The 26,188-nt window shown below is 38.2% G+C and overlaps 1 protein-coding gene across 1 annotated transcript; it reads right to left on the bottom strand.

Moving 5' to 3' along the window:
- Nucleotides 1-3,626: 3,626 nt before the first annotated feature.
- Nucleotides 3,627-25,053, bottom strand: LOC142615065 (heat shock 70 kDa protein 17). The gene is made up of 15 exons (XM_075787745.1): nucleotides 24,913-25,053; nucleotides 23,689-24,476; nucleotides 22,315-22,547; nucleotides 21,321-21,480; nucleotides 20,026-20,271; nucleotides 19,754-19,887; nucleotides 19,250-19,613; nucleotides 18,966-19,127; nucleotides 18,167-18,241; nucleotides 17,974-18,074; nucleotides 16,489-16,558; nucleotides 13,858-13,914; nucleotides 13,688-13,749; nucleotides 4,374-4,446; nucleotides 3,627-4,264 (listed from the first exon to the last, which is right to left on the bottom strand). The coding sequence occupies exons 2-15, from the start codon at nucleotides 24,454-24,456 to the stop codon at nucleotides 4,058-4,060; spliced, it is 2,712 nt and encodes a 903-aa protein (XP_075643860.1). The 5' UTR covers nucleotides 24,457-24,476; nucleotides 24,913-25,053; the 3' UTR covers nucleotides 3,627-4,057.
- Between the last annotated feature and the right edge of the window lie 1,135 nt (nucleotides 25,054-26,188).

The raw sequence follows: 26,188 nt of genomic DNA, 5'->3' as shown, positions 1-26,188 counted from the left end.
TCAAAAGCTTTTTCTGCCATTTGCCTAACTTCTTCTACCATTTCCATAGCTGTCCTTTCCCTCTCATTGGCAAGTTGGAGAACACTCTAAAGCCTAGACATCCTCTCTAGAGCCAAATGTGCAGTTTCATTCCCATAAGGACAGGTTGGGTTATCAAGCCAAATAAAGAAAGGACACTTAGGACCAACCTACAACCCAAGAACCTCCTCCCAAAATTATGCAAACTCAAACTTGTTCTCAAAACACAAGTTTGATCATTACACATATGCCCACATGAACTCGAGAAATTACCACTTCATGAAGACATATCAACAAAACACGATTCTTGGGAAGTATAAATTTAGAGTTTCACACAGTAAGTTGGCACTTGAACAAAATATGAAACCCTAAATCGAGAACAGACACAAATACCTTGATTTTCTTTACCGAAACTACCTTCCCTAGTTTCGATGTTGCGAAACTTGTGACTCCAAACCCGAAGAACATGTTGATCTCACCACAGGTCTTTCTCTCGAAAAATTTCTGAGTTTTGGGTGTTTTGATTCGCGTTATGTTGTGTTTTGAGGTTAAGAGGTGTTTTTGTAACGGCTAAGCTTAAGGTGGGTTATGGAGATTGACGGAAACATACTAGGTGGGTTAAGTGACACTTTTCAAATCAAGGGTAGGCAAAGTGATTTTCGCTCAAACCATTGGTGGGTTATGTGTAATTACCCCTAAATTGAATGTCTTTTTTCTATAATAAAAAAAAATCCCAACCCTCATTTCTAAAGGTAAACTTTGTTTTCCTTGTCCATAAACTTTGTCACAATTTATTTAACAAGGAGGGTTACAAGGATTACACAATGAGAGATTTGAACAAGTAGAATAAGACCAAAATCACGCTTAAACAAAGATGTAACTTGCATAAGAAATGTATCACTCAAGAACAAGCCTACAAACACTCTCTAGTCTCTTACTTCTACTTCTCTCTATTTTTTTTTTGTGTCCCTTTCTCTTGTGTCTCCTACTTCTTTTTATACTCGCTCCTCTTTGCCTTCTATGGAATGTGTTGTCCTCATACAGCTAGCGGGTTGCTTATCCCATCAGACACCGACACTACCATTTTCATGATGAAGATAAACTTTTGGAGCTTCAAGCATTGTTCAGGCTAGTCATTTAACAATAAATGCGATTGTGTCAAATAAGTGAATGTAATTAATGCGGATGTGACTGTTACTTTATCAAGAAGCTTCATTATAACTCCTCGGATGCTTCTATATCTCTCTATGCCCTTCATCAGAAGCGCAGGAAGTATTCCATCCTCAGCTGCTGATGATGGGACCGGCTCTAATACTCCTCGGCGAAAAGGCATCACACTATCTTCCAAGGTTCGAGGACTATTTTCCTTTCAATGGGCTGGCAATCTCATCTTGTTAGCATGAATTGGGTCCGTTTCCCCACCAACTCCAATATGTTATCTATTTTTAAGGCCGCTTCCCCACAAAAGAAAAAAAAGAAAAAAGAAAAAAAAAAATATATATATATATATATATATATAAAATAACTTTGAGAACCCCCAATAATGTTGAATAGTGACAAGAATACTAATGTACACTGATAAAATTCACAAAGTAATTGCATTTACCATCATAGAAAGGCACTCAAGAGAATTGTGTCAAAGAAGAAAATAAAGTGTGTGGGTGAGGAATGCTAACACAGGACAGAGATAATCAAAGATTTGGATCTTTGATATTGAGTGACCTAAGTGATTCTGATGTGTTTCTCAAATCCCAAATTATTCTACTTGCTTGCATTTTGCTTGGTGGGTCAATAAATGATCGTTTATATGGAAGGGTTCAAGTAAAACTGAAGATCTTATGTTTAAGTAACATAACTCGTGTTACAATATGAAAAGGGCTATGGTTCATCAAAAAAAAGAAAAAAAGAAAAGAAAAGGGCTATGTGTCACTCAGTCAAACATTGTGAAACACTAGGTTGTGTTTAAGGTGCCAATCGAGGCTCTAGTCCGTTGACTGTGGTGCTAATGATGTAGCCTTTTACCTTCAACCAAGAAGTATAAGAGAATGTTTGGTAGAGTAGTTTGAGATGAAATTTTTGTAATTTTTTGAAATACGTGTAAGTGAAAAAGTATGTGAATATGTATGTAATGTTGTTTAAAATGTAAAAATATAAGTTTAACATGCTAAACCAAACAGCCCAGTTTTTTGGATGACTAAGAGCAACCACATCAGCTCGTCTAAAAATTTCGTCTATTTTACACAAAAAACCTACTTTAAAATTTTACACATTCATTTTTACAAATAACCCACATCAGTTCATCTATTCTACTACATCTATTAATTAAATAATAATTTCCTTACTTTTTTTTTTATATTATTTCTCCCCCAACTAACTGTACGCGCGCCACTCTTTCATTTCTGATTAATTTCTCTCTCTCTCTCTCTCTTCTCTTCATTTCTCTTTCGCTTTCTCTCTCTCTCTCTACCCATTTCTGTGTTTGCTCTCTCTCTCTCTCTCTCTATACCCACACTCTCTGAATCAACTCTCCCTCTCCCTGAAAAACTCTCCCTCCGAAACAACTCTCCCTCTCCGTTTTTCATAGCTCCGAGCTCCCTTTCCCTGAAAAACTCCATAGCTCCGAGCTCCCTCTCCCCTGAAAAACTCCATAGCTCCGACCTCCGATCCGCACCGTTCCACAACCTTCAAGCTCCGATCCGTCCGTTCCACAACCTCCAAGCTCCGATCCGCTCCGTTCCACAACCTCCAAGCTCCGATCCGCACCGTTCCACAACCTTCAAGCTCCGATCCGTCCGTTCCACAACCTCCAAGCTCCGATCCGCTCCGTTCCACAACCTCCACGCTCCGATCCAAGCTCCGAGCTCCGATCCGCTCCGTTCCACAAACCTCTAAGCTCCGATCCAAGCTCCGATCCGCTTCGATTCGAGCTTCGAGCTCCGATCCAAGCTCCGATCCGAGCTTCGAGCTCCGATCCAAGCACCGATCTTGTTTGTGTATCTCTGTTTTTTTTTTTTTTTTTGAGCAAGTGTATCTCTGTGTTGTGTTGATTTGTCTGTGTGGATGGGTTTGTGTGTGAGTGTGTTTGTGTGTATCTGAGGAAAAAGAAGAAGATGAGCAGTTAACTGTTTTTGAGCACAAAGAAGAGAGAGAAAAAACGAGCGAACGAAAATTAATAAAATAATCTATAAACGAGCTATAGTAACCGTGTAAATATACACAGTTACTGTAGCTCGAGTTGAGTTTGCACAATTTTGCATGTTTTTACACCCATTGATGTGTGCTTAAAATGTGTAAAATTAGTAATTTTTTGTGTTTAACATGATTTTAACTGGATTGATGTGGTTGCTCTAACGCTGAATTTGAAATTGGCTTGCTCACTTGTTTCGCAAAAAGACCATTTTCCCCTCAAAATTGACCTTCAAAGCATTTTTCCACCTAAAATCCCTACATTTTCTCAAGGAGCCAATAATCAACAATATGAATACGTTTCTATATATACAAAAGCAATACCAAATACATTTCTATAGAAATCCAGAGTAACCAAAGCACTCATACGTGACAACAGTGTGATACTACAATATAAATGAATATGTTGCAGATTAGAAAGCTGGGACGCACAATTCGCAATTGTACATTAATGCTCAGGATGAATAATCCAAAACTTGGATAATTTTAAAATGTTACATGACTTACGAAAATCTCTTTCACATGTACTTCGAACATTTATAGAAGATCAAAATCTCCAACATGGCCTAGTGATCATCAATAATGCCACTAAGTTATGTGGGAAATAATATGATTCCAGTATAATTACCAAAGTTTTTTCCAACTACTCCTTATACAGCATAAGACGTGAAGACTATCGATCTCAAAGTTGTTAAGATAACCACCCTTCCTAAAAATGGGCTCAACTCTATATTCTTGTACGGTACAAAAATTTGCAGCAACTCCGTCTATCCTATTTTTTCTTCCATAACCAATTAATATTTCTAACTAGGAAGGAAACGTAACATTACAGCCTAAATGTAACTTCCATTGCTCATAATTCATCGTGAGCCTTGGACTCTGGGTCAACTTTTTCATTTGATGAGCCATCTGAATCCTTCGATGATTCGTCACTTTGGTTGAGGTTCTCCTCAGAAGTCGAGTTGGGATTAGTCACATTGTCCCCACTGCTCTCAGTCTCATTCTTTGTAGGCTTCTCAATTTTAGGCTTTGGCTTGGGAATTCTATTAACGCTTGAAACCTACACAAATATCAATTAAATGTTAATTGAAGAGTATTAAAACATATAGATATAAGTTGTAGGCTATATACGCATTTACTTTTCATAAGAAAGGGAATGGGAACAATACCTTATCTTGCAGAGTGAAAACCTTCATATATACTTCTTCTGATGTGAATACTGGAGTACTGAATCCAGAAATCCTTTGGGAAAAAAAGAAAAGAAAGAAAGGTCAGAAAGAAAAAAGAAAATGGAAAAAACAGCTGGGCAATGTGAAGAACATAAAGAAGAGGCAGGACATCAATAATTAGGGAGAATCGTATTTGCAAACAAATCAATAATTAAATTTATGAAAGGAGGGCTTGGCCCATTCTTGAAAATCAGTTACTTTCCTTTTCAACCACAATATTATCCATTAGAGCCAATAATGCTTTATATTTTTACATGAGATGGGAAATAAAGATTATCAACCACACAAGGTTTGTGAATAAGTCATTGACTGGAAATGAGCAAGAAATATTCGTCTATATGCTAAACATGATGCATTGAGCTCTTAAGTCATTAGATACTATTTATGAATATCAACTAAATATTGTAAGTAAATTGCTCATGGTTGTTCAATCATTTGATAATCAGTCATTCTTTGATAAATGATCACTATGACTCAAACTCAATGGAATTTGATCAATCCTGGTTCAAGCCCAGGATTCTATTTGATCATCAATCCAATCACTGTTCACTTATTATTATTTTTTTTTAAATTTAATTTTTTATCTACTCATGTTACTTAGTACAAGAGTTTTACAAAAAGATAACTTGATGACATAAAATTAACCATTTAATTCTCATCTTAAGACTACAAATTTTCTAAATGGTTGCAAATGATTCTGCACTGTAAATAAAAAAGGAATCAGATAGTTCAATTGGATAGCATAATGGACTCAGCAATAACTTTGGTACAATGGATCACTTGACCAAAACATAACATATTATAAGTCCAGTCCAGGTTGTATTTTGGTTTTGACATGACAACTATCTAGAACCAAAACCAAAATTCTATGCCCTGGGTATATCTGGATACAATATCTGTATCATAATCATATCTAATATAGATAACCCTGGGTATAGCTGGATACCCCCCTCTCTCTCTCTCTGCACACACACACACACACACACACATATGAAACTAATAGCTTCATAAACTAGTTTCATTATTTACACAAATTCTATGCCTTTTGTTAGTACTTGTTTCCTTTTTATTTCCTATTTTCTACTGTGTTCTGCATCACTCATCCCTCTATAACAGTGTCCCAAAAAAATCATCGTTGCAACTAGGTGCTTTAATTCAAATCCAATTTTAACCTTTTCTGCAAGTAGTCTCTTCTATGCTCTGCCTTCTTCATGGGGGGTTCCACGTTTTTCTTCATTGAATCCAAAACTTTTGAGTTTTCCGTTGAGGAGGGGGGTTCTTTTTTCTCTTTACGGATTTTTGAGAGAGGTCATTCTTCAATGCGCTCTGTTTTTCTGGGGAAGGAAAGTGCAAACCTTTTCTTGCTCCACTTGGAGGATTTACTTTCAAAGAAATCACCTGATCAATATGCAAGAACGTTTAGAGAGGGTAACATGGTGTTCATCCTTCAACTGGGGTCAAACGCACATGGTAAGTTTTTAATGGTATCTGAAATTCTGCATGGTCGACGGAAAGGTACTATTGTGATACCTGAAGGAAGGGTGGGATGTGGCTGGCACTATTTTAGCATAAACCTGAGGAAGATTTTGAAACCAGCCTCACTCTTCAGACAGGGATCTTCGCAGAGAAATCAGGGTGCTATAGCGGTGGAGGTGGCGGTGGTGGGTGACAGCCATCATCTCCAAGGCGGTGCGAAAAAAATAGGGAAACCAAACACTGGAGTTCCCAATACAGATGTCTCATCTTCCTATGCGTCGGTGGTGGTGGGGCATCGGAAAAATACCACTGGCAGAGGGGTTGAAGGGAAGAAGAAATCTGCCTTGGGAGGGGTGAAGATTTTGTCAGAGAGCAGTCGCAATTTCAGCAAGAAAAGGGTCCTAGGACAGAGGGAGCAGGTTGGAGAGAAGCTTGTGTCAGATCCAAGTTGCGCTTACCGTGTTTCATGCAAGGCAAGTACCCTTGGTCAGAAGGAGCTTCTCGGGGCGAAGGACATGTCTAAGGGAAAGGAAACTGAAACTGATGGGATGAAATCAGAAATTTCCTTGGACCTCTTTATGCGCTTGGAACGTGGGCTTGATGGGAAATGGGCTATTGTGTGGTCTGAGGTAAATGAAGTGGGCCCAACTTTAAAACCCTCAAAGCCCACTACTCTTAATTTTATTCCCTCCAGCCCCATCGTTCCAGCCAAGCCCAGAAGAGAATGGAGGCCACGCCAAACCCCAGTAAAGTTAAACTCAGCCCACTGCCAGAGCTCTAATCTTGAAGCCCACGCTCTGGGAGCCAGAGTTCAGGTGCCGATGGAGGTCCAGGGAGTGGGACAAGTGGGCTCGAGCTCTTGGGATGAAGAGGTGAGGTCGGTGTCTGCTCGCGGTGATGACCCAGTGACCGGAATCGATGGAGATGCTTCTTGCAGCGCCGATAAAGATAGTATCGACGCCGGCAAGGCTCCGGCTGGGTTTTCGAGCCCCGACACCGAGATGCATCATCGGCTTGGGTGTTGGGACTTGGGTGACACCGGGATTTTGATGGTTGGCTCGGATTTGGCAAGGAAGGGGCCGGGGATGTATAACGGATTGGTTCCTAGTTTAGACTTGGGTAAAGTATTGGAGGTTGAGTTCGGGGAAGGAGATGCTCAGGCAGAAGTGGTGGATTCAGTTGGGGCTACTCAGTCAGAATCTGGGTTTTTTTTTCTTCCTCGGGAGTCCAGTGGGGTGGTGGACAGTGGTTGTGGCAGTGGAGAGAATGAGAATTGTGTGTTGGAATGTGAACCTCTGTCTCATTGGGTTCCTAACGATCTCAATGTGGGTTCATTGACTCTGGATTCTGTAGAGGGAACACAGATGACTGAGGCTGGTCCCCCCTCGGATTGGGTATCCAAGTTGATGAGAAAATTCTGTAAAATGGTGGGCTTTCCTATTGTGAGACATGAAGCTCAATGTTTGGCCCTTTTTCGTATCCTGGAACAGGAGTGTCTCAAGGTGAAGGACGAAGAGGTGTCTAAGAGACCCGCTATTTCAGGGACACGAGGCCTCAGGGAGCTTAAGGGGCTGATTTCTTATGTCAATTATGAGGGTGCCACTGCTAGGAGTAAGTGCAGAGATGCTTTGACGGACTCGGGGGCTGCTAGTAGTTTTAAATGACACTACGACTACTTTCTTGGAACGTAAGGGGGCTTAATAATCCCCGGAAGAGAGAGGTGTGTAAGAACCTTCTAAAAGAGTGGAAGTGCGATTTTGTGTGTATTCAAGAAACGAAAGTATCGTCTATTGATGGGGCATTTGTTCGGAGTTTATGGGGTAGTCCGTACACTGATTGGGCTGTTTTGGATGCTGTGCAATCTTCAGGTGGGGTCTTGCTGATTTGGGATAAGAGGGTTGTTGAGAAGTTGGATGTTATAGTGGGTCAGTTTTCTGTCAGTGTATTATTGAGAGGTGTGGTGGATGATTTTGTTTGGGCTTGTACAGGTGTGTATGGCCCTAATGTCAATGGTCAACGGCCTAATTTGTGGGGGGAGTTGTCTCAGGTGCGAGCCAGGTGGCCCATGGCATGGTGTCTTGTAGGTGATTTTAATATTATCAGATACCCAAGTGAGAGACTTGGTTGTGAGACTTTCAGCCCTGCTATGCTCGCATTTTTCGATTTCATAGAGAATAATTCTTTAGTTGATTTACCTTTAGAGGGGCTTCCTTCACTTGGTTTAGAGATTCCGGTCTTCCCTCTATGTCAAGAATTGACGGGGCTTTGGTTTCTCTTGATTGGGAGGAGCATTTTGAGAATGTATCCCAACGGGTGCTTCCTCGAGTTCTTTCGACCCTTTGCCCACTTTTGTTAGAAGCTGGTGTTGTTCGGCGTGGTCGCAGTGCCTTTAAATTTGAGAACATGTGGTTAAAGGATGAGGGTTTTGTGGATAGAGTTAAGCAATGGTGGGATGGCTACAGTTTTGAGGGTTCTCCAAGTTTCATCTTGGCCCGAAAAATTGAAGGCTCTAAAAGCGAGACCTAAAAAAGTGGAACGGGGAGGAATTTGGTGATTTGGCTTTTAGAAAGAAGAATAAGCTAAGCGAGGGCGATGGGGTTAGATGTGAGAGAGGAGCTAGTGGGTCTCTCAAATGAGGATCAGAGTCGGCGCATTCAACTCAAAGGAGACATAGAGCATCTGGCTTCTCTTGAGGAGACTTCTTGGAGGCAAAAGTCTAGAGCCTTATTTGTGAAAGAGGAGATAATAATACTCGGTTTTTCATAGATTAGCAAACTCCCATAGAAATGCTAATCGGATTAAAAGGATGGAGGTGAATGGTATTCTTTATGAGGATGAGCACGATGTACGCTCTCGAAATAGTCCATTTTTACCAAGAGTTGTATAAGGAAGGCGAGGTGGGGCGTCCTTCTATGGATGGGTTAGAGTTTGCTAGTATTGAAGAGGATGATCGGGTGTTATTAGAGAAGGAGTTTTCGAAGGAGGAAGTCTTTCGAGTGTATTAAAGGAGATGGAGGGGGATAAAGCCCACGGTCACGATGGCTTCACCATGGCCTTTTTCGAAATGTTGGAGTGTCGTGGAAAGGGATGTAATGGACTTTTTTGAAGATTTCTATAGCCATTCTTCGTTTGAACGGTCTTTGAATGCTTCGTTTCTCACTTTAATTCCTAAGAAGTGTAGTACGTTAATATTAAAGACTTTCGCCCCATTAGTTTGGTGGGTAGTGTTTACAAGGTTTGTTATCCAAGGTGTTGGCTAATAGGATGCGGAGGGTTTTGGATAATCTCATCTACGAGACTCGGAAATTCGTTTGTTGGCGGAAGGCGATTTTGGATTCGGTGCTTGTTGCAAATGAATGCTTGGATAGTAGGTTGAAGAGCGAGTTCTGGTGTGGTTTGCAAAGTTTGGATATTGAGAAAGCTTATGATCATGTAAGCGGGAGGCCTTTGTTTTATTTGTTAGGCCGGATGGGTTTTGGGGTGAAATGGAGGGGGTGGATCAAGGCTTGCGTTTCGTCGTCCGTTTCTCTTGTCCTAGTAAATGGGTCCCCGAAGGTTTTTGGTAGCTCCGAGTGGGTTGAGACAAGGGGATCCCTTTATCCCCGCTATTGTTTCTTTTGATAATGGAGGTATTAAGTAGACTTTTGAAGAAGGCGAGGAGTGTAATCTTATTCGGGGATTTCGAATTGGGAGGCTGTGAACTCTGTCTTTGGGGTGAGTATTTCTCATCTTTTATTTGCGGATGACACCATCATTTTTTGTGAGGCCTCAAGGGAGGCATTGCGCTATTAGGATGGTGTTGTCTTGTTTTCGGGCGTTTACGGGTTTGAAGGTCAATGTTGGGAAAAGCGAGATTGTCCCCGTTGGAGAGGTGAATAATCTAGATGCTTTGGCTAATGTGCTTCGGTGTAGAGTGAGCGGTTTGCCTATGAAATATTTGGGGATGCCTTTGGGATCTTCTTTTAAGTCTCCCTTGATGCGGAATCCTATTTTGGAAAAGATGGAGAAGAGACTCTGCGGGTGGAAGCGTCTCTGTTCTAAGGGTGGTAGGCTCGTATTTACTTAAGAGTACTCTCTCAAGTCTCCCGACATACTTTCTATCTCTCTTTACTATTCCTAAAGCGATGGCGACTAGATTGGAAAGTATTCGGAGGAATTTCCTTTGGGGGTCTTCGAGGGGGTTTTAAATATCCTTTGGTGGCTTGGGATAAGGTGTGTTTACCCGTTGAGATGGGTGGATTGGGGTTAAGAAAGGTGGTGTCGTTTAATCAAGCTTTATTAGGGAAGTGGGTTTGTGGAGATATGGCCATGAAGATACCCACTTGTGGCGTCGGGTTATCTCTTCAAAATATGGCGAGGATCGAAAGGGGGTGGAGGACTAGGAGGCTGCCGGGGAGGTCCCATGGGTGCGGCCTTTGGAGAAGCATTAACGAAGGATGGGAGGACTTTTCTAAGCATCTTTCTTTTGTAGTGGGGCAAGGAACTCGTATCCGTTTTTGGCATGATAGGTGGATTGGTGACGATACCCTAAAAGTTCTCTATCTGAGCTTTATGTGTGTTCATCGGTCAAGGATGCTGTATCTACGAGGTTTTTGTGGATTCCGAAGGGGTCTTGTTAGAGTTTGGAATTTAACGTTTTATAGAGCGTTTGAAGATTGGGAGTTGGCTGCTTCGTTTTCTCTTCTCCGGCTTATCCAATCCCGCATTCCTCGGGGGAGTAGGAGAGATACCATTCTTGCGGCGGCTTAAAGGGGATGGTATGTTTGACACTCGGTCTTACTACCTCGCGATCCGAGGTGCTTCGAATTCTTGGCTTCCTTGGAAGGGGGTTTGGAAACCGAAGATCCCCCAGCGCGTGGCTTTCTTTACTTGGTGGTCTGTTGCTCATGGTCGGATCCTCACCTTGGACAACCTTATGCTTAAGGGTCGGCCCTTGGTTAATAGGTGTTGCTTGTCTTGCAAGGATGGGGAGTCGGTTAACCATCTTCTTTTGCATTGTCACATTACCCATTCTCTTTGGTCTTGTATGCTTCGAGACCTTTGGGATTCTTTGGGTTATGCCAGGGTCGGTGGCGGAGTTGATTCCTTGTTGGCATCAGTGGCATGGAAAGGATAAGTCGGACATATGGAATTTGGTTCCAGGGTGCTTAATGTGGATTGTGTGGTTGGAACGAAATCGTCGTTCCTTTGAAGACAAAGAGAAGTCCTTGGTTGAGTTGAATCTTTTGTGCCACCGTAGTCTCTTAGAGTGGTCTCGTTGTTGGGGACTTTCTAATTGCTCGTCTCTCGCTGAGTTTTTGCCCTCCCTTAACTTTTATTCCTAGTAGTTTTTTCTTATTGTTCATCATCATGAACTCCTTGTATGACGTTATTTCCTTTATTTATAAAAGCTTCCAGATTACTTATCAAAAAAAAAACTATCTAGATACAAATAATATTAATACAAGCTCCATTAAATTTTTAGTAAACTTTTCTCCGCCATTTCGTTGAATGTATTTGAAAAAACCCCAGAAATTATTTAAACCACTGATGTGCACTCAAGCCAACATATCTGTCTTGAACTGTCAGCAGGAATACCGTATAAAGGAGCACAGAAACTAAAAAGGTTCAGAAGTTGCATTCAGAATATACTAGCAAATTCTTGCTATGGTATACATCAAAAATGCAATTTTTTAGGCAAAAAAGTGTGTTTTCAAGCAGTAAACCTTGATACTCATTTTCTAGTCAATCAAACATCTCAAACACAATTTCCAGCATCATTCAGAGAAGCTCCATTTACAAAGCCTCTTCTCTAAAACCTTACACAACAAATTCATAGAGGCAAACAGTTCCTAATGCTGTGGGGCTTAAAATGGTATTATATACAAGTAATCATATTCAAAATAACAGTGAGAGGGATGTATATTTAGTAAATATGAAATAAAATTACCTAAAAACAACTCTAATTAGTTGGTGCAGTGGTTGACAAGTTAATAGTTATGCTAACTCTCATATTACCCCTTACGTACTCATAATGATCAATCCTTGCCAAACAGTGTCAACATATAGATGACGTAGAGCATATGGTTCTGGCTTGTCCCATTTAGATCTAAAGGCATTAATTTGTTCAAATTACTAATTTATATAAATTTTTTTTTTAAAAAAACTAGTCCTTAACATTGATTTGAAATCCTGTGTCCTTTAAAGATGATTACCATCTTATGTCTATCCAAGCTCCCTTCCCCCTCTCCACAGTCAAAAAGAAAATTTTAGGATCCATTTGGTTGGAAGAGTAGAAAAATGAGAAGATAGAAAATGGTGGGAAGATGAAAAAGTAGGAGGATAGAAAAAAATTTATTTTCTCTCCTTTTTGTTTGGTTGGGAGTAGAAAAGTGAAGGGATGGGAAAAATGAATTTGAATAAATTTACTCATATACCCTTGTTAAATAATGATGCCCAATTAAAACAAAAAAAAAGTGATAAATAACCACAAAAAAAGAGCAATCACCCAAATTTATCAAAAATAAATAAATCAAGTCCAAAAAATAAATCACATCTAGTTAAAAAAAAAAAACCAACTATCATGCCCAGACCCTAGAAAATCAAAAGAAATAAAATGAATAATAATAAAAAGAGGCAAAGTTACTACCCAGAGGAAAAAAAAAAGGCACGCCAGGCCTAGAAAGTCAAAAAGAATAGAAAAAAAGAGAAGCACGCCCAGGTCTAGAAAAAAAAAATAAAGGCAACTTGAAGAAGCCCATGTGCACATGCACATAGGTATTTTTGTCAATCAAGAAAAAATTCATCCCCACTCAGTTTTCTTTCCATTTTGGGGAGAAAACATTTAAGTGGGTTGGGAAGAAAACACCTCAGCTCTACCATTTATTTTCCTTTCTTCCTACCCAACCAAACACACTCCAAAAAAGTTTTTCTTCTTATTTTCTCTCCAAAGTTTTTCATCCACCGTGTTTTACCTCCAAACAAACACACCCTTAAGGAAATAAAGAAAATGAAAAAAAGTAAATATATGATGGTTATCATATGGAAGTTACAACAGGTGGTCTTCAACCAAAATTTGATGTTATCATGGTTAACTGTCAGCAGCCTCCAAAATTTAAACAAAGCTTATAAATTAACCCAAACTGGATTAGACTGAAAATTAAACTCGACCATCACTACCAATGAAGTGTCCAAGGAAGTAAATGGTTTTGGATATTTTCTTGGGGGGGGAAACATTTTTCAAGGAAAATGAGTAAATGACTCATTTTTCCTGTGTTTGGTTGCAACCTTGAAAATAATCTTAAAAATATTTTTGGTAATTGGTTTGCATGGAAATTGTTAATATTTATATAGGCAGTGGTGGGTGGTAATTCTGGAGATGGTGGTGACGGTGGCACAAAGGAATGGAGGGGGATGACAAATGAGGGCACTAACAAATGGCAGAAAACATTTTCTGCCTCTTTTGGGTTATTTGCCATTGACCAAGGTCTTCACCACACCAAACACCAAAAAATGCAGAAATCATTTTTGAGAAAATATTTTTTGCTGAAACAGGTGGAGCATAATTGACATTGAATTTTGCAACATTTGTTCTTTCAAAGGAACAATCAGCCATTGACTCATTGGTCCCGATCCTCTTTTATAGAACCAAATGAGTTTTTTTTTTTTTGGATCTCATAAATGAGGTATTTGTTAGTCATTATAAAGACACACACATTTATACACTAATGATGCAGCCATAGCACAGTCCTATTGTACACAGTTATGCATTCAGCCAGAAAGTTATAAGTACAGCTTACCTCTTCTGCTCAGCCTCTTTTTCATCCAACCAAGTCTTGAATTTGTCAGCATCGCTTATAACCTGTATTTACAAGAAATCAATTCCCATACCAAGGCTCAATAGACAATAACTCAAAATCATTCCAACAAATTGAAGACAAATTTTAAAAGAGGATAAATGTTCAAACACCTCATCTATTTTATCTTTTGGAAGCCAGGGTTTTTTTTCCTCCCAGCCTTGTACAATCTGCAGATTCTCAGAAGAGGAAATCATTAATGCACTTGTCATATCATAAATATAGCTAATTATAGATAACATAGGAAAAAAAAGAAGGAAAGACAATGTTCTACCATATAAAACTGAACATTTTTGTATTTATTGAAATATTTCCAAAATAGAAAAAATATGTCATGTGTCATATATCCCCCTCACTCTACACTCCCACTCATTCTGTGGTTTTCATGTAACTTACATTTAAAAATGCCCAAATTCTCAATCAAAATTTGTAATTTACAGTTTAAATTATTTTTCAAAAAATGTAAATATTCAAGATTACTCGAGAATTTTTAGCCAGAATTTCCACCACTATGCTACTAAATGTACAGATTGTAGTGGTACATCGAACAGGAACAATGGCTAGCTGTTTCCCTCAAAACATGGCAAAATGTAGATAGGTATAAGCAACTCCAATTAAATTCCTAAATGCAAGTCATAATGGAGGGAATAAAAAGAGTTTCAAAAGGCATGACATTATTTACTTCATATTTCACTAGACATGGTTTTCATTTTTGCCATTTGATATGTTGAGATCATCCTGCCCTTTGTCCCCAAAGAAGGCCTCATCTATTATTTTTGACAATAATTAACAACAATAAAGGCAAAAGAAGTAAAGAAAAGACTCCTTTCCAGGTGAACCTAAACTTCTTTGTCTATTATGCTTTTCTCATCTCTCATGGTTTCACTCTCAGTCTCTCACTATCATCTTTCTCTTTCCATAAGTTACACATGTACCCAATGGATTTTGCGCCAACAACCTCACTGTTATCTTTGTCTAGATCCCCTAAACCATTGAAAATGTAACAAAAGCCAAATACATAGTGTATATGATGCGGGAGGCACAAAGTGATATCTATTTTTACTTACTTTGGAAGTCAATTACATTTTTATAGGTATTATTGAGATTATTAGTAATTTATTGAATTTTCTAGAGTTAGGGTTACTTTTGAAATTCAATACGTAGAAATTCCCAAGTAAATTAAAATTATGTTTTTCTATGTTAGTTAGAATTAGGTTTTAGTAGTCTATATAAGCACAATAATGTACTCCAATGGAGATTTCTGTTTTGATGATGAATAAATTTCACTAGAAATTCTTCTAATGGTGCTAGCGCCAGCCAATCCTAGGTGCTGACCCCTAGTTGGGTCCTCTCTTGCTTGGTGCTGACTCCTAGGTCACCTATCCTTTAATTCTTGTTATTTAATATTACTTTTGCATTGTTTTGGTTTTTCCTACTTTAAACACATATAATCACTATCAACGACAAGAACTCCCTCCAAGTCATTAGTGAGATATAGCTTCTAATAGTCTAAGCTTCCATTTCAGAATTGCAAATTGCATGACTTAGCAGACATGGGTAACTCTCACTTTCAGACATGCAAGTCTAGGAGAAACATATTACGACAGTAGCCAGGGAAATTTTTTGTGGACTAACTGAAAAATATTTAGTTGAGAAAGTCTTTCAAACACAGAAATTAGACTTAGAACCGAAAGGCATCAGAAGAATATTTTGCATATTCATTCTTCATTTAAGACAATATGATATCTATCCAATGAAACATATTTTTGTATAATATCAGTGACCTATCAAGCTGCACCTGTTGCTTCAGTTTAAAGATGTATCAGCATATACCAAGGTCAGAGAAAGAGGATAGAAAATGCATACTGGTATCCCAAATTTTGTTAATAAAGTACTGGAATGCCAAGAATCATCTAGTCAACTAATTGCAGTAATGAATTGATTTACCCTTCATTTTTCTGGATTAGAGAACTATTCCTCTTCCCCTCCTTTTTCTCAAGATAAAAAATGCAAGAGTTATAGTGAAAAAAGAATCTGATGAGATGAAAAACTAAGAGAAACGAAATAATCAAAACAACATTCTCAGTCCATTCTCCTGTGTCAATTGTTTTTTTTCTAAGATGATTTGAAATTTGATTCAGTGAATTAAGCAACGGCAGCTTTGTTGTACTTTTTTTTCCCCTGTAAGTAAGTTTTGGCCCCAAGAGGAGCACGGAGAGAATTAAACTAGTGACCTCTGTTGTATGAGTTGTGGTCCATCATACAAAAGTAATTAAGCCTTTTTGTTTTAGAAAATATAAATAAATTAGAACACCATCAAAATAATCTAATATTCTAGTCTATAGTAGAAAGAGATTGATGTCTAAATTACAACTAAAAGTATGGTTATTTTTTGTGCCAATCAGCCAACCATCATATATACTATGTACTTGATGATAAACTGTTTCCCTTCTTAAGAGGCTAGGTTTGTTTCCAAAATTAAGCTTTTATCTTGTATAGTTCCACCTTACTGACTTCCAAGTACTCATGCAATTCTATAGGGTTAAATGTTCAACACATAAAATTTCTTCCTACTTTATACTAAATTATCTGACTAATATATATTTTCCCTGGCTTCAACAGTTTGAAAAACACTAACTGGTTCAACCACCATACTGATCTCCTCCTGACGCACGTGCCAAAATACATATGGATTTTTTCTCAATTGAAATTTGTTATAACTAAACTGTCACCATTTGAAGTACCTGTTGCAGTTCAACAAGATATCTCCGAGCATGTTCAGCTGCTGCCGGCCGTGCAGTAAGCTCTTTCAATCTACAACCAAAATTTCACTAGGTCAAACATCATTTTTTTTTTTTGATAAGTAAGAGATATATATATTTACGAGCGGCTACTCTATGCCTGAAGAACATAGAGCAACCTAGAAAATACAAGAGGAAAAACAAAGAGAGACAAGAGAGAGAACCAAACAACTAAGAAATTACAAAAGGAAAAGGGAGCATAGAAAAGAAGGGAGGGAGTCACTAGACGTGAGTCCCCACGCCCGAGACCAATCAAAAAGAGTTCCACTAAAAGAAGCAAGCAACTGATCATTGGAGCAATCCAAATCCTCAAAAGTCCTCCGATTCCGCTCCTTCCAAATACACCAAAGGAGGCACAACAGGACTAAATTCCAGATCTGAGATGAGTGCTTTCCTAGCCAATTCCACCAACCAAAGAGCAAGTCTGAAATCAATCTAGGCATAACCCAAGCCAGGCCGAAAGTTCCGAAGACAAAGCTCCATAATTGATAGGCCACCTCACAATGAAGGAGTAAGTGATCTACCGTCTCTCCACAATGACGACACATAATGCACCAATCCACAAAATTCAATCTCCTCAATCTCAGATTGTCTCCCGTTAGGATCTTATTCCAAGCTACACACCAAACGAAAAAAGAAACTCGCCTAGGGGCTTTTACTCTCCAAATCGCTTTCCAAGGAAAGATAGTTGAAGGGGAGTTTCTTAATTTGTAATAGTACGACCGGATATCAAAAGCCCCATTAGGCTTCAATTTCCATCTCATCCGGTCTCCAACATCCATAGGAGGGGTTAAAGCACCCAAAATACGAAGAAATTGCAGCCCTTCATCCATCTCCCAATCATTAAAGAATCTGCTAAAACGAACATTCCAAGATCTTCTACCCTCCGCCCCCTGCCAATGCAAAGAAGCTTCAATAGAAGCCTCCTTATCAATGGCAATGCCATACAGCCTTGGAAAAGCCAATTGAAAAGGTTGATCCCCATACCACCCATCCTGCCAGAATCTCACCCTATTCCCCAATCCGGCCACAAACTGACAATTTCTGCTGAAATCCTCCCAACCCATGCGGATACTTCTCCACAAACCACACCCATGAGCTCCCCTACCCAGTTTTGAGGTCCATCCCCCCCAGTCTTCCCCGTATTTTGAGGCTACTACCCGCCTCCATAACCGACCCTCTTCCTTTCCAAACCACCACAACCATTTCCCCAATAAAGCTCTATTAAAGGTAGTGAGTTTTCTTATCCCTAAGCCACCATTAGCTATAGGCGCACAAACTTTATCCCATCCTACCAAATGAATCTTGCTATCTCGTCAAACATCATGTTTAGCCTCTCTAAATTCACAATGTTAGAAGCAGACATACTCAATTCAGTTCAACTCAAGATAGCCTTAATTTCAACAACAATTTTATTACAAGATATACCTGAAGAACATGGGATCACCAAAATCTTTTAACATATCTAAGCGTTTCTGAAACTCTGCAGCTGTAGCATCTTCACCGTCTGTGTACAGCCAATCTTGAACCTGAGGCAATTCAAGTTTCTTAAGTTAAAAAATATCTAGTGACAGCTATGTGACTACAAGCATTCTGATTTGGTCAAAAAAAAAATCCTAACCTCATCAAGCTTTTCCTTAAAAGATTCACGTTCCTCAGCAGTAGAAATTTGTTCAAACTCCTCAGATGTTTCAAGCTGGAATAAAAAAAATGGCATCAATTGAGAAAGCCTCTTTATATGTCCAGTAGACAACAACAATAACAATAACAACAAAGCCTTAGTCTCAAAACTTTGGAATCAACTATGGATCCTTAAAAGATTAATAGGTGTCGGCCAAATGTATTTTTCTCCAGTAGGTAAGGTATATTAGAGCATCTTTATGGATTTAGGGTTTGTTTGGTTGAGAGGATGGAAAATGGGAGATGGAAAATGGAGGGAAGATTGAAAATTGGGATGAAAGAAAAGATTTTTGTTTCCCCTTATGCATGTTTGGTAAGAGGGATGGAAAAGTGGAAGGAGATAAATTAAATTAATATTGTGCCCTTATTGTATTTTGAAATGATGGGGATAGTGTGTGTGTGTGTGTGTGTAATTTCATAATTTCATTGCATACGGTCATTTTCTCCCCTACTTGGAAGGAACCAAATGGATGGAAAATCCCAATCCCCAACATTTTCTATCTAGCCAAAGTGCTAAAAATCTTAGTCTCTTCCCTCTTTTTCTTCCCCCTATTTCCATCCTCTCCCTTTTCACCCCAACCAAACACACACATAAGGCAAGAGAGTGAAACCATAATAGGGCCTTATATGGAGGAATTAAAAGTAAACTTTGAACTTCAAAGTCATCATGAGTAATGCAAATGGAAAAAATCTAATATGTTAAATGAAATAAATGGTTGAATTAGTAAAAAATTCCAAACCTTTTCTTTAGTAGCATAAATATATCCTTCCAAGTTATTTTTTAACTCTGCAGTTCTTCTTCGCTCTGCATCCTTTTTGTCCAATGCTTCTAATCTACGTTTAGCTTCAACAAATGTTTCTTTTGAAAGAGACATTCCAGGCCCCAATGTCTTCTCAACAATCTATAATTAATAAATGAGGGAAGTAAGCAAGGATAGTGTGGAAAATGGATATTTAATATCAGAAAATGTTTTAGACAACTGTTAATACATCTAAAGAAAATTTAAATTTTTTTTTTTTTTACCTTAAGCGGGACCTTAAATGTCTTCTTTTTCAGCTTTCTCTCTGTACCAAGATCTGTGGTATTATGTTCTTCTACATTAGAGTTAGATGAGTTACTAATCCCACCATCCACATGCAAGTCATCATTAATTTCTTCTGAAGCATTATTTGCACCAGCTTCTGAAGCATTATTTGCACCAGCTTCAATTGATATGTTGGGGGAAGCAGTAGTTGAATTCTCCAGGGTCAAAATCTTTTTAGGAACTTCTACCCATTCTGATATTTCGATAACTGCATCTGCCCTATCCAAAGAAAGAATTCCACTTCTACTGAGAGAGAAATGCAAATTTGCCTTGATGGGGGATGACAAGTTCCGGGATGAATACCTGAAAAACATAAAGAGAACATGCCATAAATCCAAATTAGAATTTGTCTGAAAAATCTGTGTGGAGAGAGGGTTGCTATTGCTTGAAGAATCAAAGAAAAATGCACATGAACATAAGATTTAGGAATTTGCTAATCTTACTTTTCACTCGCATCTGTTAAACCAGACACATCATACTGAGCAAATATGGGAGAGGTAACACCAGGTGGTAAAAGATCTTTATCGTAAGAAAGTGAAACTTCAAAATCTTTCTTATGGATAATGGACCTGAACATCTGTTATGCAAGCAACCCCAAACATAAATAGTAGAATTAGAGAGGAAGACTAATGCATTCAAAGTATTTTTCCAACCAACCTTTCTCTTACAGAAATTAAAAAAAAAATAAAAAGATTCATATTGCTTTGTTGTTTACCTTGCTTGGAAGTTTCTTCATTCGTTGTACCAGTAACTGCCTAGTGCTCTCATCTTTCAAAAGTTCAGGGCCGTCTAACTCAAAAACAAGCCCATAGGAAGAACCATCAACCATTCCCAGCTTGCGGTTCAATTTGATTCCATCACTTAGATTTGCGGCATGTAGTGCTGCACCAAGAACTATAGCTTCATCAGCATCCAGATGTTTGTCCAGCTCTTTCCTTCCAAGAAACTCCTGGAGCTTAGCCTGTTATTAGGGAAAAATAAGTTTTTTCTTTTTTTGGATTCATTGACTGTCAAAAATGAAAGCTCAGACATAAATTTCAAAAGCTAGTGCTGTACAATAAAATTAAATCAATTTCAATATATTTTTTTAATTGGTATGATACACATCTGGTGGGTTTTGAACCCACAACATAACATTCCAACCTATTCTTATGGAAGGAAGAAATGTCATTTGAACCATAACTCATTAGTTAAATAATTTGAAGTAATTGAGACACTGATATATAACAAATCATAATGGTGACAGGTAACACTAGAAATAAAAATAAAATAAAAAACTAATTGCACATTGGCATGCTGAACATTACCATGCATCTTGACATTGACAGTTTAACCTGTATCATGAAGCCCGCACAAAATGACATGCAATTGCATGCACATTAATATGTAGTTAAACCATATTTATGACTAATATCTAGCTGAATCTCATGCAAAGCTGTGAGTTATGCATTTTTCTTTTGATGTGTGCACAGGATGAATACACATTTTGCATTCACCTCTTCATTGAAACAAACAAATAAATTGAGTATCTATGCAGCACTTTTTACATATATGCCAAAATTTCATAAACACATAAACCTCCCAACCATACACAAATCATTCATATTGGACCCTGAGGAATCAATAAGAATTTTGCCAGAGCTTCAAAGGATTGGTCATAGGTTTATTATTGTTGCACATATAATTCAGAAATATATGTCTAGAAGACAAATTCTAACTGACACGCAGAAGTAAAAAATGGAGAATGAATCTTAAAAACTAACTCCAGAGAGTATCTTTAAAAAAAATTAAGTTGAAGCATATCTTTTAATAGTGCCACAAGGGCAAGAAATAAACTTTTAAACTAAGCAAGTAAAGTCAAGATAATTCTCTCATAGAATTGAACTCAGAACCCAATCTTTAATTGAGTATAATATGCAACTAACCTCATGCGATTAATGTTTCACTACTTGAATTTGAGATAAGATTCTCGCTAAAGAGCAAATTCATCAAGAAGATGACATTACAAACCTGCAACTTTGGGACTCTGGTACTACCTCCTATCAACTCCACTGCATATATCTCATCCAACTTCAAACCAGAATGCTGAAGCACTTCTTTCACAGGTATAAGAGATTTCTCCCACAGATCTTGACAGAGCTCTTCAAACTTCTCACGGGTTATGGTGCTCCTGGGGTAGGGGAGAAAATTCATTATAAGTATTAATAATTAATCAGTTCATTACCTAAGGGCCAACCATCAGTATGCATAACTTGTAAGATAAAGGGGACAAGATAATTATGTTTAGAAATATAATGTAAACTGTTGTCTATAGAAAAATATAATTATTTTTTTTGATAGGTTCTCTTTCATTTTAGTTGGGACTTTCTTGCATGCTTCCCTAATGCTTGGATTAAGCCTCTTCCCTCATACTTAAAACAACCAACACTAAAAATAAAGGCAGAAAGAAAGGAAAAGGAAAGAGGATCTATAGCATTCTATTAGGTTATTTACGAGTCAACCCTTCACATGTTTCAGTGACCAAAATAGTTTATATTCATGAAAAAAACAATGTCATCAAAGCTTCATGCATAGCAGAAAGAAGTGACGTGACATACTAGGTTTCATGTTGTTGAGGATTGAAGCCATTAAATCATGTTATAACCTACAGTCAATCAACAATTGACAGAGCATGCATAGTCAATACTAACAATAGTGTTTCTAAGGGCACAGCAATCTGGCCTCATTGAAAATAAAATAAAAAAGGCTCAAAGTCTCACAAGAATCCAGAGTTTGTATGTAAATGGCCTGGTTAATTTCAGTTCAAAGAATAAGGATTCACAGCGATAAACAAGCTCTCTTCAATAGTTCAACAGTAACGTCACTTTTTCTTTATGTAAATAAAAGCTTATAAACAAAAAATAAAAAAATAAGTTATAATAATTTTGTTTTTGATAGGTAAAAAGATTTATGTGTGTTATAATATTTCACTAGGAATGGATAATGTGCTTCAATATCCACCTACCTGAAGTCCCGATCATCATAGAGGGATTCAACTGATATTGGGGCCGCTGTGTTTGCACTTAGAATTTCTTTTGTACGCTTAACCTGTTTCTTCAATTTAGCCATTGCCTTGGCAGACTTCCGCACATCAACTCCATTTCCAACTTGTTTATTGAACTCATCTGCAAAGTACTCCACCAGCCGTAATTCCAAATTCTGACCCCCAAGCTCAGGGTCCCATCTAACTTCCTTAACCTGCATAAAATTTTTGAGCTTAATGGAAAGCTAAAACCACTAAAATATGCCAGTGTAAGAAACAAAACAAGAAACAGTATAGAGAACAAAGCAAAAGGCAACAAAACACAAATGCTACAAAGGGTTAAAATATAACAACTACGAGTACAAGCTATGTCATAATAAAGCTTAATAAAAATTGGCACAAGTAGCCTATACTTTAAGGAAGAGAGTGACTACAAGCTGATTATATGAAGTATAAAGAAGTAAAGAATGGTTGAAATTGACATCTTTTTTTTATTTTATTGGTAAATTACACACGTACCAAGTGGGTGGGTTTTGAACCCACAACCTCCTCCAGCCATTCTTATGGGGGGAGGCAATGCCATTTGAGCGAGAGTTCATTGACACTAACATCTATTTCACATCAAATCAAAGTAGCCAACATAATCTAAATCATTAAAATAGTCTATCAATGTGAGGAGTTTGTGCCATCAATGTGAAACTTTCCAACGAATCTGGTATTGTTACCCATCCGCAACATGAATGGGGAACAAATATCAAACTCCTGACCTCCACGTGTTCGTCTATCTAGAAAAAATGGATACTTTTAAAAAAATGGATACTTAAAAAAATTTTGATTCTCAAGCAACTACTAAATTCAACAACTGCAAGGAAATAAATTACTAATAAAATGTTTGCTATGAAATGAATCGCAAATTGGAGTTCCTTCTTTTATATACTTTTATCAACTTAGATGACTTTCAATCATATACAACTTCAAAAGAATACGAATTTAGTGTCAAGCTTAACAATTGCAATTTGCAACAAATAATTATATCCTATTCCTAACTCCTACGAAAGTTGCAATGTATCGAAGCTCAACTGATATTGGTTTACTAACAAAGTCTTCCCACACTCTTTAGCAAAAATGGATACCTTCCAAAAAAATTTAAAAAACCCATAAATGGATTCTCATGGAACTACTAAAATAAGCATGGTAATGAAGTATTCATTCACAGTTTAATCTATACAGCTTCCAATCATTCACAAATTCACAAGAATACGAATCAAGTTTCAAACTTAAAACAATTGCAATTCACAACAAATATTTCTACCCTATTCCTAAACCCAACCAAAGTAGCAATGTTTCGAAGCTCACCTGAAATTGGTTGACTGACACAGTTTTCCCAAACTCTTTAGCTTTATAAGCCGAGTAATACACGAGTGCAGCATAGGTACTGCTCGAACCCATATCATAGAAGATAACATGCCTTGATTCATTCGAGAAATCCTTATCGATTCCATACTGCAATGCCGCCCCCGAATACTCGTTTATCAACGAAAGCACATTAATTCCGGCCAACTGCGCCGCCTGAATCAACCCTCTCCGCTCGGCTTGCCCGAAATATGGCGGCACAGCAATCACAGAATCCTTCACCGGCACCTTCGAATGAAACTCGGCCAAATCCGCCGCGTAACCCAAAATCATCGCCAGTAACTCCTCGACCGAATAAACACCAACGCCGCCGTCGTCGACTTTGAAACTCACACCGCCTCGAGAATCCTCCACAATGTCGAACGGCAAGTACATTGAATCGAGAACCTTCTTAACGTAACCGTAAGGCTTTCCGAGCATGTCACGGACTTGCGAATAGACTTTCTCCGGGTACCGCGCGACGATTCCGGCGGCCTCTTCGCCGAGAAGACGAGTGCCGGAGTGGAACGCGACTAGCGCCGGCGATTTCCGCTTCGACATCTCGTTGATCGCGATCGAGATCGGACTCTGGCCGGGCTTCAGATTCACCACCGCTACTTTCCCCCATTCGGAGCCGAGATCTACGCTCGAAACCGCGGATTCGGATCGATCGAATACAAAGCAAAGCGCAAATAAAACCAAACCTAGCTTGATGAATAAATTGGATTCCATTCTGGATTGTTCGATAGCCTCTGTAAAAATATAGCCAAAAAACCCACAAAAACTCAGCTCGAAGCGAATCGAATCGAATTTAGCATATAAATTTCAAATCGAGTTTCAAAGATTAAGTCCGATTTTCTATTTTGCGTATCGAACGGTTTTGGTCACAAAATTATGCAAAAGCCTCTGAATATAGCAGAAATGAGAAAACAAAAACACAAAAAAGAGTGCTGAATTTTTTTTTTTTTTTTTGTTAGTATCGGAAGTGAGAAAAAGCTCAGCTCGAATCGAATAGAGTGTATAAGAATCGATTCGAGTTTCAACGTTTCACTTACGTATCGAACTGTTTTTGGTTACAAATTAAATTTATGGTAAAGCCTCTGAATATAGCAGAAAACAAAATTAATAGTAATGGAAAGTGAAAAAGCTCAAGCTCGAATCGAGAGAGAGAGAGAGAGAGGGAGAGACCAGTGGGGTGTAGATCGCATTCTCTGGAGAGAGTGAGTGAAATGGTGACTTATCGAACGGTTGATGAGAAGAGAAGGGGGAGGCTTTGCTTTGCTTTGCTTTGTTTTGTTTTTTCGGTTGTGTTTGTTTTTGTTGTTTTTGGAGTGGTGCGGGGGGTTGTGTGAAATAAATAAAACGGGTAGCTAAATTGTTTTTTCACTAATTTTAGGGAAGTCTACGTGGCAGTTGGAGTGACGGACCTGACCAATGACGTAAAGCCACGTGTTGAAATGTACACGTGGTGGATTTTGAGATGGTCTGTGGTGCTGTGTGCATTGTTGTCATGGGGGGGGGATCCCCAGTGGAAATTTTTGAATGAAGTCAAGTCAACTCCGTCTTGCTCATGCTGCGTGTGCTGTGGGCTTCCAGCTCTCCAAGTTCTAATGAAATTTTGTTTAAACAAAGTTCTAATGAACTTATTACCAATATTCTAAGGTTTTATTTTTGGGGTTAAAAATTAAAATACTATCTAAATTTTAATAAAAATTTGTTTTCATCCTCAAACCTTAAACTATAAAAAGTTTTTTTAATCCTAAATTATTGAAAATATTGCACTTTAGTCCTAAATTTTATTTTTATAAAAAAAAATACCCCTAAACTATTTTCCATTCATATATTTTTTTCCTAAATTATTAGGGAAAAAAATCTCTTTACAAAATTTTAAGATAAAAAACTTTTTAAATTTTAGTGATGAAAAATAAAATTTTGGTAAAATTTAGGAACTAAAATAGTATTTTACCATTTTTTTTTGTAATAAATACGATAAAATTTCAACTTATGACATATATTCTGTGGGAGTAAAATGACCCAAGCAAGTACTTGGGCCTTTGGGCTCTAGCAAGGAGGGCCGACCTGCTCTTGAGTTAAGAATTTGTTAGTATTGTGAATTGGCCCATACGTCGAGGATCTGAGGACACATTCGAGGTTGAGTTTCTCCTCGAACGGACCCAAGAGAACTTGGAGCTTCATTATGAAGGTCAAGACACAACTTTGTGAAGACTAATGGTTAAAAAGGGGGAACCCTTGAATGTTGTAGACACACCAATGTTAGGAAAATATCATATGCAAAGGCTGCCACCTCCACATTAAAGACTCTGCACCTACCTCCCTGGCCGCATTAATGGGGAGGTGACCCCTGAACAGTAAAACTGAAACTTTTGGTCACAATTCAAAGGCACTAAGAAAAGAAATATCTAGGGGGTTGGAGAAACACGTGGGGGGAGCATCAGGAAAATAA

Source organism: Castanea sativa, chromosome 11, assembly GCF_040712315.1.
Source record: "Castanea sativa cultivar Marrone di Chiusa Pesio chromosome 11, ASM4071231v1".
NCBI lineage: Eukaryota > Viridiplantae > Streptophyta > Magnoliopsida > Fagales > Fagaceae > Castanea > Castanea sativa.
Note: the sequence above shows the minus strand (reverse complement) of the source record. Positions and strands in the feature narration are given on the sequence as shown.